This window comes from Pongo abelii, chromosome 2 (assembly GCF_028885655.2).
Source record: "Pongo abelii isolate AG06213 chromosome 2, NHGRI_mPonAbe1-v2.0_pri, whole genome shotgun sequence".
Classification (NCBI taxonomy): Eukaryota; Metazoa; Chordata; class Mammalia; order Primates; family Hominidae; genus Pongo; species Pongo abelii.
Genome location: NC_085928.1, coordinates 83,202,422 through 83,215,140, shown reverse-complemented (window position 1 = coordinate 83,215,140; position 12,719 = coordinate 83,202,422). Strand labels below are relative to the sequence as shown.

At 40.2% G+C, this 12,719-nt stretch overlaps 1 protein-coding gene across 43 annotated transcripts in view; it reads right to left on the bottom strand.

The window, feature by feature from the left end:
• FOXP1 (forkhead box P1) overlaps positions 1-12,719 on the bottom strand; it is a 628,059-nt gene that overhangs the window by 86,673 nt on the left and 528,667 nt on the right. For 27 of the 43 annotated variants that reach the window (XM_063721982.1, XM_063721987.1, XM_054550588.2 and 24 more), the window contains 3 exons: positions 10,167-10,304; positions 9,035-9,124; positions 3,436-3,589 (listed from right to left, as the gene is read on the bottom strand). In XM_063721982.1, coding sequence (XP_063578052.1) covers positions 3,436-3,589; positions 9,035-9,124; positions 10,167-10,304 — 382 coding nt within the window. Of the gene's footprint in view, positions 1-3,435; positions 3,590-9,034; positions 9,125-10,166; positions 10,305-12,719 lie in introns of those variants that run through there. The other 16 variants (XM_054550593.2, XM_063721993.1, XM_063721988.1 and 13 more) reach the window with 1 other exon arrangement.

The following is a 12,719-nucleotide window of genomic DNA, read 5'->3' as shown; positions in this document are numbered from 1 at the left end:
ACCACTGTTTACTCAATGGGAACAACAGTTAATAGGCTTGTCTGCTGATGATGGCATATTGATATAAAACCACACAAGTCAACACCTATTTTTATTTTCTACAGGGTAAACACATGAAAAGAACTAGCCACCTATTTCTCAACTCAAACTAATTGATTTCTGGGTCAGCTGCATGGGAGGTGGGAAGACTAGGACAGGGTCCTAACAACTGTGTTAACTCCCGCTTTCTCTCGAAGAAAAGCAGAACTTTGACGCTGTTTTAAAAGTAAGCTATTTATCCAGCAAGTAAAGACAAAGACAAATGTATTCACCACTTGTTACACCTACAGGGTGCATTAATGTTACTCTACTCTCCATCTATTCCAAAGGGCTGGCAAATCAGTTCCATTATCCATAGAGAAAAATGGTAAATAAAAATAGTAACTCATTAAGTGACAACAGCGATACTTCTGGGTCAAACTGCAATGTGATAATCACTTTTAAGAACATTCTCATCACACTTAACACAGAAGCAGTCAAATCGCTTTCCTCCATCAATGCCATATATCGTTAGTGATGTTAAACTGTTAGTTCAATGAGCGCTACCTACCAAAGGGTGTTGTTATTTGACAGCTAAGATCTCATGTTAGACAGATAAAAGGTAACCCAGTCACTCATCAGACTAAATGGATAACAAATTTCCAGAAAGTATGTATTTCTTCCAAAATGGTAGACTAAGAATAATAGTACGAAGTTAAACAAATCCATTAGCAGGTACATAACCAAGCATGTAATTTTCTGCTACCTAGAGTTTACATTTTAAAAATTAAAAGGTCAGAATAAGACTGAAAGAATATTTCTATATGAAATTACTGGTGCTAGGGAGGATGAGATGATTAAAGAGACCAGGGTGAAAAGCAGATAGGCTAATTATGTAAAACAGAGAGAAGACCCTACAATAACCTTAAAAACAACAGAAAATATCCCTCCATTTCGTATTATAAAACCTTCAGGGAAAAAAAGGCCTTCAAAATATTAATTCTCTATCTATTCCTATACTTGACATTTACGTGTTTAAGGTTAACTCGGCAAGGCCATGAACAGGTATGTAAAATAATCTTGATGATTTCATTATGAAGTGGGCATCACCAGTATTTTTAACAGATAACCCCCATGCCTTGCAACATTTCTTTTTCCAGGACAACTGGCCCCTTCATTATAAAAGAAAATGCAGGCACAGGTTTAAAAAATGTATGTTGTGGGGACAGATGACAGATTACTGTTCATGGAACTCAATTTTACAACCCCAGGTATCACTGGCTCAAAGACAAACAGAGTTGATCAACCTTTTTTTGTCCTTGTACATCCATACCCAGGTGACCATGTTCAAGCAAGCAGAAAGTTGATTTAAACCTCATAATGACATCAGTTTTAAGCCATCATCTCTCTGATAAAAAAAAAATTGTGTTCTAGTCCAACATGACTGAATTCTCCAGCCACTTTGGGTGAGGGAGTGGGGGGACAAAACCAACCTCCTGATTCAGAGAGATGGAAATAACACTGGTAGTTCACTTTACTGCAAGAACCTGACACCAGAAATATTTATATTTACATTTATGCCATCTCGGGCACACATAGAGGCACCCCTTAGATTTCAAATATGCTTCTTCCTAATGTTGCAGGGGCTAATAGTTTTGGCAGACTGCTAAGCCTATCAATCAATGCCATGACTAGTGAATTACCTACCAGTGTCTCTGATATGTTACTGCAGAGATTACACTTCATGCATCACCACATTCATTTCTTTCACATTACACATGAGCTTGTCTTGTCACTGCCCAATTGCCCTCTTTTGGACAGCTTAACTGATGTACTATAACAATGAACCTTAGTGAGCAAACTTAATAGTATAGCAGTGGTGGGAAAAGATGAGAGAGGTTGGAGCTCAAGTCCAGTAGGTGTGTCAGAACAGCCTGCCATGTTTCCAACAATAGACCCAAAGGTGTAATTAACACACGCTATGACATTCTGCAAGCACAAAAATGCATTAACTGATGTACATATATATATTCTTTCTTTTCTCCTTGTATTGCTCAGTTACGACATCTTCTATTTTGACAATGGAGATGCCGAGTATGTATCAAGCAGCTGAGCAGTCATGGCAGAAAGGAGTGGAGGGGCAAGAGAGAAGTTAAGAGGAAAAAGCCCTGGTCTCAATATTAAAAACAAAATCAGCCTCATAAGGGACAGAAGTTGGGTGTGGTGGACTCAAGGGAAAAGATTCAAATGCAGTCATGCTTCCCTGACTTCACTTGACACCAAAAGTTACCAAACAAATGGCCATGCTTTAAGCAACACAAAGGAGGTTCCACATTTTTAACCTTCTTTAGAAGGCAACTGAATCCAAGACACCAATGGCTTTAGCTACCAGCCTTTAAGGTACATATAAACCAACATCCAAATCTACTAGAGTTCAAAGAACTGCTGCCCTTGAGGAGGCAACTCAAATCTCCCGTACCACGCATAGATGGAGGAATTGTGTTTCAAAACACAGGCATGGCACTTTCTACTTTCTCTTTCCTTCCTTCCTGCCTGTCCGCCCTCCCTCCCTCTTGACATCCCTTCCTCCTTCCCTCCCACCTTCCTTTCTAGTTCTGAATAATCCATCTGCTTTCACATTACATATGTGAAAGTCAGAGTTGCTTAAACCAAGAGGATGTCCTAAAAACACCTAGAGTTCCCATTTGTTTCTGATGTCCATCACCCTTGGGATAAAATGTCAGTGGGCTTTGTAAAAGAAATTTACTAAATGTATAAAATTTTACTTTTCAAGGGATCTCAGTTGTTGAGGAACTGGAGATGGAAGTGGTACCTGTTCTGATGAGTGAAGAACTAATTTGCTCAAAAATCAACAGATGAATGCAAAAAGGAAAAAAAAGGAAACTAAACGAAGTTTCCTTTTTTATAAGAGAAAGTGGTTGATTTTAATCGTTTACAGAAAAATAAACCTGAATTTGTCCCTAGATATTAAAACATGGCTTTTATAAAGCATTACTAAGATTTAAAATAGCACACGTTACACGGTATAAAATGTCTTAAATGAATAATAAAAGCCCTTAGGAAAATTCCTTTGTGGTTCCAAACAGAAACACTGCAAGAGTCCATTAAAATGCTCAGTAAGTGCAAAGTAGCGCCTCATTCCCTTACTCCAAGAGTGTCCAACAGTGGGACTGCTCTGTTACAGCTAAGCCTTCAGACCACCCTAAGACTTCATTTTGGCATCAACAAGCATTTCACCTTCTACATGGGTCTACCATTATCCCATTCCACTTTTCTTAAAAGAATCTATGTGCATGTTTTGATGGAAAATGTCCTTAACAAATATACCAAAAGACAACCCACCACCTCTACCCAAAGTCTTCACAGAGCTATGCCTTCTGTATAATCAATGCATACCTTGAGCAAGAGGTTGAAGGGGAAGGGCAGGCTGCCCGGGCTGAATTGTCAGAAGGCCTTGGCGCTGCAAAGACAGGAGGTGCTGCTGCTGTAACTGCTGCATCTGTAAAAGCTGCTGCTGAAAAGCCAACTGCTGGGTAGCCACCTGCTGTTGCTGTAAGAAATCAGGAAGAAAAAATTAGATGGCCACTTCCCAAGGAAGGTTAAAAGTATGGACACTTCAAAACTCACCATCATCATCAAATGCTGAGAATGGTCACTGGAGCTCAGTGGAGGGCTCCGTGTCAAGGTTTAAAAGGAACAGAACATACCTCCTCTGAGGAGGGGTTGGGAGATGAGTGTGTTATCTTTCTACTGCCCACTCCCATAAATAAATAATTCATCAATCAAGCCAGCTTTCCCCCCAGTTTGAAAGGCCTGAGTTTTGTCATCAAGATGTAAACTTTCAGACTTTGAAATTTTTAATTATGCACACTAGAGAGAAGACTGCATCACTCTGGTCTGAAGGGGTTTGAACCCCGAACCTTTGAGGTGTAACAGAACAAGTTGCCTCCCTCCCTGCCCGCACCGGCAGAAGCTTTTAACTACTCTGTTTATCACTTCTGACATAAATAAATGAGAAAAAATCAGACCTTTGAAGAAGAAAAACTTCATCTAATATTGTTAATTAGCCATGACAAACGATTAAATAACATTGTAAATCTTTCATAGAAACAGCCACTAGATTTTAATTACACACATTCATAATTTAGCAAACAACATCGTACTTGACTGTGAGTTTAATATGAACGACAGTCTAAGCTTCAGATGCCTTAACATGGCTTTAGTCTCAGAAACCCTCAGGTCTGGTTGCTTGTCCTGCTTCCCCCATCTGCTTTGTTCTTGAAAAGAAGGGGCTTTACGATATGATAAATATCTTTTTGTTGATTGGACAATGACAGGAGGAAAACTTTTGTTGTGTAAAACATCAATACATCATTCCTGTGTTTAGCAGGCCTTGCTTCAGCCAAAAAAATTAATGTAGATTTCCTCAGTAATTATCTGAGTGATAGAAAGATAATACAGTGCAGTAGTACAATAAATAGAAGGAAATTATCTAATATCCTTAATCTGCTAGGAATCGTATCGAGGTGGAGGTCTTAGCCACATTATGGCGAACAATTATAAAAGGAAAATTAACCCTTCCCAAACTGTAGCCAAAAAAAAAAAAAAAAAAAAAAAGTTTCTTCAAGAAAAGAACAAGATCAGTGTTCCTAATTCTGAGTATGATTCAAAAGATCAGAGAGACTTTTACAACTAAAAGGACTATCCAAGCCCTTTCAGAGCTTACATGTTCTGGCTAATAACTATACTTTACAAACAACTGCATTCACTTAACCTAACACATGACCTTGATCTGATACATCCATAAAATGGTATGTATATCAAGACCTTCTGATGCAAAGTTCAAAGAAAGAGAAAAATGGTGGTTTCCTTTCAGTCTTCATGTAGTTTATTTTACAGTAAAAACCATCATTCTCATATTAGCAACCAATTTCAGACTTACTACCATGCCACTGAGAAAGTTAATTGAGTTTCACTCCAAAAAACAAATTCTATACCACTAACAACAAAAATTTAAATAAATTTAAATGAAAAGCCAGTGTTTTCATTTTAAGAACAGCATGCATAAAATGATCCAATTGTTTTCACCCCTTCCCAAGTTATCATGTTAATGTAAAACCCAATGATAGTTATATTCATGTCAAAATGATTTTTTCACTTCTTCAACAGATATTAACTCACAACATTACAAAAAAAGGGAAGAGAAAAAATAACATTGACACAATAAAAGATCAGGGAATTAGCTTTTCTGAAAGCAGAATATAATGGGGGGGTACAGCTGGAGGTGGGGGCGGGTGCTTCCTGCCTTACTGTAAATGAAATGTTTAAAAATTTTGTATTTATATAAAATGCCTGATGCCTTTTCTGTTGTCTCTGTGGCCATCCCTAGGAAAAGCTCATGAAAGCTGTCTACGTTTGAAAAGCCAGGATATAAAAGTATACAAGGCCCATTGTCCAAAGAAAGAATTTAAAAGCAACACTGGTTGCCAAACTGCGCTCCCCACCCAGTTACCAAACACAGGATACGGGTCCATTTGTTTACTTCTCACAATTGAATGCATACAAAAAAGGTCTCCGTGCAGTCCCCTCGGCAGGTCAGTAGTCAGTGTTAAAATGCTAAAATGCCCTGATAAACCTCGCGTTTCGGATCCCCTCCCTAGAGCTGCAGTCAAAGGTCTGTTTTCCTTTCTTCGGCTACTCCCTACTGCCTAACATAAACTGTCATAACTGCCCGGGACAAACGGCCCTTTTAAAACAATCAACTTAGCCTACCTCACCCGCACAGGATGGAATCTTTTTTTGTAGCTCGATTTAAAATGAATTCTGCTGTCTATTTTCCTCACCACTTCTGTCCAATATTCACAAGCAGTCACTTCAATAGCTGTATTGGGGCTACATCCTCTCTTCCTCCCCTACCTAAGAGCACGTATCTTCTTAAGGAAGGTCCTGTCTTGGTCCAACCCAATATGGAGCCAAACTTTCCCAAGGAAACATCTCAAGGCAACTTTAGGAGGGACGGAAAAAAAAAAAGAGCAAAGGTACATCGTTCTGGCCAAAGATCAGGTGTCTTATTGCAGAGGTAATCAAAACAGGAAAAAAAGGGGGTGGGGGGGAGCCTGACAATATAAAATTATGAGCCGCTAATGACTGGGGACTCAGTAAATTAACATACTTGTTCCATCTGTCAACATCCAAGTTCAAACCTTGTTAAAATCATAACTACCAGTCCACATCACGAAAATGCTACCATGTGACTCCATCTCATTTTAGCACAAAAGGACCACCACCTGCATGATAATTCCAGGAGACTGGTCCCTACCTCGGGAAACTACAGATCTCCTAACCATTGTTACCCTGGGTCTCAGACAAATCCACTGGCACCATGAATCCAAGGAGACCCATCCACTGGTCTGCCTACCTCAAAGGATATTCAAAGCAACCTATCTCCTGGGTCACCTTTGCCTGGGAAGTGGATGACAAAGCATGGACCACAGCAAACCTAGCGACCTGGAGATGCAAGAATGTTCCTACAATGTCTTGCTTTCTCCTTGTTGAGACACAAAGTGTTCTCCTTCTCCCCCACACTCCCCACCCCCTGCCACTCCCTTCCCAAACTCAGGGACCACTATCATCTTTGTGCTCTGAGATGCTCTCCTTTCTGACAACAGCAATTTGGGAGAGGTAACTTTTATCCTTCTTTCTGCTGTGTAACTTTCCCCTTCACATTTCTTTATCTGCCCTCTGAGCTCATCTGAACTTTCATGTTCTCCCAGCATGCAGACGTGCATTCCAAACTATGTCTCACAGACCAAATAAGAGGTTAATAAGAAGTGGCAACAGAAAGGAAAAACACAATCCCTGGTAACTGATAAGAATGACAGTGGCAGCCCTTTTTTGTTTGTCTTCAAATATAGAGTTAAAGATCTTTAAAAAACTAAATTTTGATGCCTTTGAAAAGAAAGAAGCACAAAATAACAACAGGGGGTTATTGCCTGCAAGCCACAGGGGAGAAACTCCATAATTCTTATTCTCCCTTTTGAAGGCTGTTAGCAATCTGATTCAAAAAAGCAACAGCAGAAGGGGAAACCTCTTGAGGCTGTAACCATTTCCTGTGATCATGCATAATGTGCTTCAAAAGTGGGTTTTTACCAATTCTGTTGATCAATTGCACCTCCTTCATACCCCTTCTTTTTTTCTGCTGTGTTTACATCTGATGTGACTCAATGACAAGCACTGTCTGAGACTGTGAAACAGGCCTGTCATGTTGATTTATGGGCGCATCAAACCACAACTTGTCCAAACTGAAGCTCGCAGTTCATTAATTAGAGAGTTGTGACTTTGAAGTCAGCTTTCAGACTGTGGTTTTTAACATTTGGCTTAATTTATATGCTCTTGAATGTGGATCTCTAAGGAAAAAACTGAAATTCCCTTCTTGTCTTTGAACTTCTTTTGACCGCACAATAATCATTTCTTTGTCCAGAGTGATGCCTGCAATCCCAGAGTCATTAACGCGCATTGAACTGCCACTGATGAGTAAGCCCTGCTGAATTAGAAAAACAGCCAGCAAAACAAAGCTGAGAGCCTTCTGCACAGTGATATCTCACAATTACATGCCTTCCCTCCCTGTGCCATTTCCATTTTAATTACTGTTAGTCCTTTAGATTTACATTTTAGACACTTTTTAATCTGTTCCCTTTTTTATTATAGCAGCACCCGGTAGCGCGCCACTGTACTTAAGGTTGTGTCAGCATTTTCATTAAAACACCTCCTCCCCTTCACCCCAAAACTGCCCCTACTCTGCAGGGGTTTATATCCGGCCGCTCAACAGGACTCCAGGGTGAAAACTTGGCAGGACATGGAAAACGTCCCCAATTTGTGTCAAGGGAGGAGGCAGCAAAGGGAGAATGTCTGGGTCACTCCCAGGGTGTAAAATTAGCACAGCCCAGCATCCTCACTTAGGTGAGGGACAGGGACATCGAGTCACCTGGTAAGACTCCCTGCAAAAGAACAAAAGTGGCCACCTGCTTAGGGCTGGTGAAGAAGCTGTTAAAGTGGACGAGGTGCTGTATATAGAATTATAAATTGTGTCATCCCAAGGAGAACACTTAAACAAAAAGAATTTTCAGTCCACTGTAAAAATATGAGGAAGCAAGTTAAATTGGATAACTCTGGAATGGGTAGAAAGATGTCATAATAACGCACACATGCACACAGATACTCCCACAACTGAGTCTCACCCACGCAGAACTGAATAGAAGGTGAACTGGTAACTCCCTGGAAAGGCCTTATCATCTATGGGATGAATGCTGTCAAGCTTCGTGGTGTGGCATAAGGTGATAAGTTATGGACACTACCAAGCGTGGTACATATAGAAGCTATTATGATATACTTTTTTTCCCCCTGCTCAAGAAAACACAACCCAAGCTGGAGTCTTCTCTAACTTTAACTCATGCTCTCTGGTACATGCCTTTATCAATTACATTATGTACAACTTGCAGGAAGAAGTTAAACAAAAGATGTGCATGTTTAATCTTGTTCTAACTTTTTTGTTTGTTTATCCAACCTCACAAGGGGTTATTCTTCCAATGGAAAAGACCATCGCCACACACCCAAGCTCTGTGAGCTGGGGGAAAAAAAAAAAAATTAAGTGTGCATCCAAGTAAAATTTTCCTGAAAGCACTTCACTTCTCCCAGCTCCATCCTGGCCCTCAGTTGTTACCAGGTTGCAAAAAGTAACCTGAAGACTCTGTCAACGATGCCTCTCCTGATCCTCACACAGGTACACGTGCAGTGGTGTTATAAAATATGTGGCAGCAAGCAAATGGAACCCAGAAAAATCTGAGTGAAAACAGGACAATAATTCTCAGTCTGAAAGCTGAGAACCGATAGAGTCAGCTCAGTTGTGCAATCATTTAAAAGATGAATGACAGTTTAATAGCCACTAGATAGTCCTCTGGGATCTGTGGTTTGAAAGTAAAATATGTATTGTCGGTACCTCTTTAGGCTGTTTTCCAGCATGTTGTTGTTGCAAAAGTTGAAGCTGCAACTGTTCCTGTTGTTTTTTATAAAACTCTTGAAGCTGCTGCTACAAAGGAAAGAGAGGACGGTAAGTAACAGAGGGTAGCGCCAATCCACTGTCCCTTTTGGTGCCATACACAAACTGTGATTTGAAAAATAGCATCCTTTTATCTGTAATGGCCTGACCTTTAGTTTGAAACTCGACAATAAATTCAGCGCACACTGACTATTCTTGGCATTATTGTTTGAAAAGTAATCTCCAAAATGAACTGATGAAAAACATACCATTTTCTACACAAACTAATTAAAATAAGGCAAAGAATGACCTTTGATTGTACAACAAAGCTGAAATGCCCTTGCTGAGAGAGTCTGGTGAATCTCTTCTGCATGCTTTCTAAATGACAGGGCTGGGCACTATGCAGTGTTATTCAGTGTGTGCACGGACAGCCTGGGAGCTTCCACTGCATCCTGTCCCCACCACCCCAGGCCAGTGACTCCCAACGCTGTAGTTCTGAATCTCATCTATTTGGTTCAGGTGGCTGTTAAGTCTGACTATTAGGTCCCCATAGTGCAATGACAACCAGAAGTTCATTTCAGCAACATCGTATGTGGCAGAAGTAAAATCAACTCTGGACCTTAAAATTAGCAAACTCTAGAATGCTTCTTTATGTTTAAGGAAAAAAAATCTGTAAGCTTCTGAGTTGAAATGGGGACTTCAAGAGCTGTCATATTTAAACCCACTCCCAACGTGCTCCTCATTTTGCTTTGATTCACACCATTTAGGAGCCTCTGGGCTTACCAAATAAAAGAGTGTAAAGCAATGTAAGCCTAAAAGATCTTACTGCTACCAAGTCCAATTACAGCCCTGATCTCAGTCCATCGGGTACTCTCCAGGCCCAAACACTAGTCGCCGTGGCAGGGCTCCTCTCTTTTGGGCATGCAAAAGCACATTGATTATTCAGGGACTGGTCTGTGTCCTGCCCCACCCATGCTGCTTTACTCTTCACTGGGCAAAGGAGCTGCTCTGGCGGAGGGGAGATTGCGAATGGAGTGATGGGGGCCCCTGGGTTCTGGGGGAGACAGGCTGGAGGTGGAGGAAGGACAATTACCTGTTGAAGCATGAGGGCCTGCTGCTGCTGGAGGAGAACCTGGAGCTGCTGAGGGCTCAGCACTTGTTGCTGGAGGATCTGCTGCATTTGCTGGGGAGTGATAACTTGAGGTGTCATCATAGCCACTGACACGGGAACCTAGAACGTTAATGAAGGATAAATAGGAAGCCAGGAAATCAGAAGCACGCAGCCTCCCAGATTCAGCAGCTGACTGCCATCAGCCTGCTTAAAGAGTTGACCAATTTCCCATGCAACATGTATCTATCCAGAGGGGATGCAGCAACAGATCTTATTTAATCTATCATGGAGTTTATTTTAAAGAAAGAAAAATAAAACCTTGCAGTACTGATGGGGGTTCCAGGCAGCCTTGCAAGCACACAAAAAGGACAAACTTAATAAACGCTAACTGGAGTTAGGATATGGCAGTTCTCAATTGCTTATTGAGAGTGAGTTTTTGGTCAAAACCATCTGTGGGAAGTTAACCCAAACTTGAATTTTGTTTGAGAGAAGACAAATGGTAACCAACACCTTTGCAGTTGGAGCCCATATGACCCACTTGCTCTGTGGACAGTGATTTTAAGAACAACCAATGAATGCTTAGACTTGCGGGGAAGGGAACCTTGGACACACCTTCCGAACTTAAACACAGACCCTTCGCATATGCCTTTTACTCTTCCTTATTCACCCAGCATACAGATGTCTCAATTCTTTCATATTATGTGCAATACCATTAAAACCCGCTTTCCATGACACTTCAGTGACAAACAGCTACAGTGATGAACTTGATAGCATTTCACATTTGCAACTGTTAACACGTTTCTGCATGGGCATCTTTGCAAGGAACCTGCACACTGTATCTGAAAGGATGATGTCTTGTTCAGATAAAACACTGACATTAAAATGACAGGCTGTCTTGGCCAAGGTTACACAAATTGTATTCAAGCGGATACCTAATGACAATGCTATGAATTCTGCAAGCTTTCTAGAATGTAATTTAGCTATTCAAAATAATCACTGCACTTGTGTTTAATTTGCAGACTACATGAGACCCATTTTGTCAGTCCCCGTAATGCAAGAAGACTATTTCATGAAAAATCACCCCCCAAATAAAAAGATAAGGAAAGAAAAAACAATGAAGGAAAAGACAAAACCTGTATGTCTTCTAACCGTAATATTTAAGCATCTTACTTTTCTTTGGTTTCTAATCAAACATGTGACAGCAAGAAGCTAGAAGCAGTAAAGGATATACTTTGTTAAAAAGGATCTGCTGTCATCTCATGTATTACAATAAAAGGTAATAACATGTTTTGCACTTTGCCTGTGTGCCACTTAAAAAAAAAAAAATCCGGCAGACAATAGCTGATCAGAAGATAAAAGAATTAAAAAATCTTTCAGGGGAGCAGTAAGCAAAAGGCAGAAATGCGGTATTAATTTTATGTAACATAATGTCTTAATATGCAGTTTATCCTGACTTTTTCACATGATTTGTCCTGTCATTTGCATAGCGAGCTCTCATTCCTAATTTCACAGTCATTATGCACTGATGTCCCGATCTCTCAGCATCACTAATTTTGATGAACTAAAAATGGTTCCTGAAGGTCAGATTCACGTACAGTGAACGTTCTCCACTGTTGTTGTGGGCATGTTTCATGTATGGGGATGTTGATGTGCCAGTGTCGTGTGTTTGGAAAACACTAGTTAGAACATTCGAAAAATTTCATTAACCCAGCTCTGGAAGGTCATCCATGAATTCTTCCTATTCCAGTGGCCTTTTAAAAGTGTAGATGTAGATACACTGTAATTTAAAACAGATGGGCATGTCTGAATATTTTCATATGCAAAATGGGACAGATGTATATGAATGGATAAATTATCCTTTTAAAAAGATAATTTGTAGCACGAAATATCACCAGTGATTGGAACAGTGAACTTGCATTCAGTTTAGGGCAAACACCAGGAAGACATTATCAAAACATCTAACCATCTACAAATTAATTCCAGTTAGTCTACTTTGTCTTCATACAGAAGAAACTTTTCGGATTTTTAAGTATCTATTGGGTGCCAATCGGTATCCTTTGAGCTGCTAAAGCCAGCATATCACAATAGAAGTTTACTTTTCCTTGAGAGTTGCATCATCATATGGGGAGGTTTGATTAAGCAAACAAAAGAACCATGTTTAAGGTTTCTTTTTTCCTCTGCGTTTCTTGGATGATGTACAATATAAATATTCTTGAGCCAAATTTCTGATGGTGATGAACAGGAAAACAGACAGGAATAGGGTGGTATAAAATCTAAACTGGTGATGAACATGAACTTAACAGAGTTAGAGCAGAAATCATGATAGAAATAACCTCCTGGTCATCGTTTTTAAAAGAGCTATAGAAACCTTATACTAGAAAGGGGCACAGGTGAACTTTTGGGGGCGATGGAAATGTCCATATCTCGACTGAGGTGGTGCTCACACACGTGTATACAATCGTCAAAACTCTTCCAACTAGACACTGAAAATCAGTATATCTGAGCGCACGTAAATCATCCCTCGATAAAACTGAT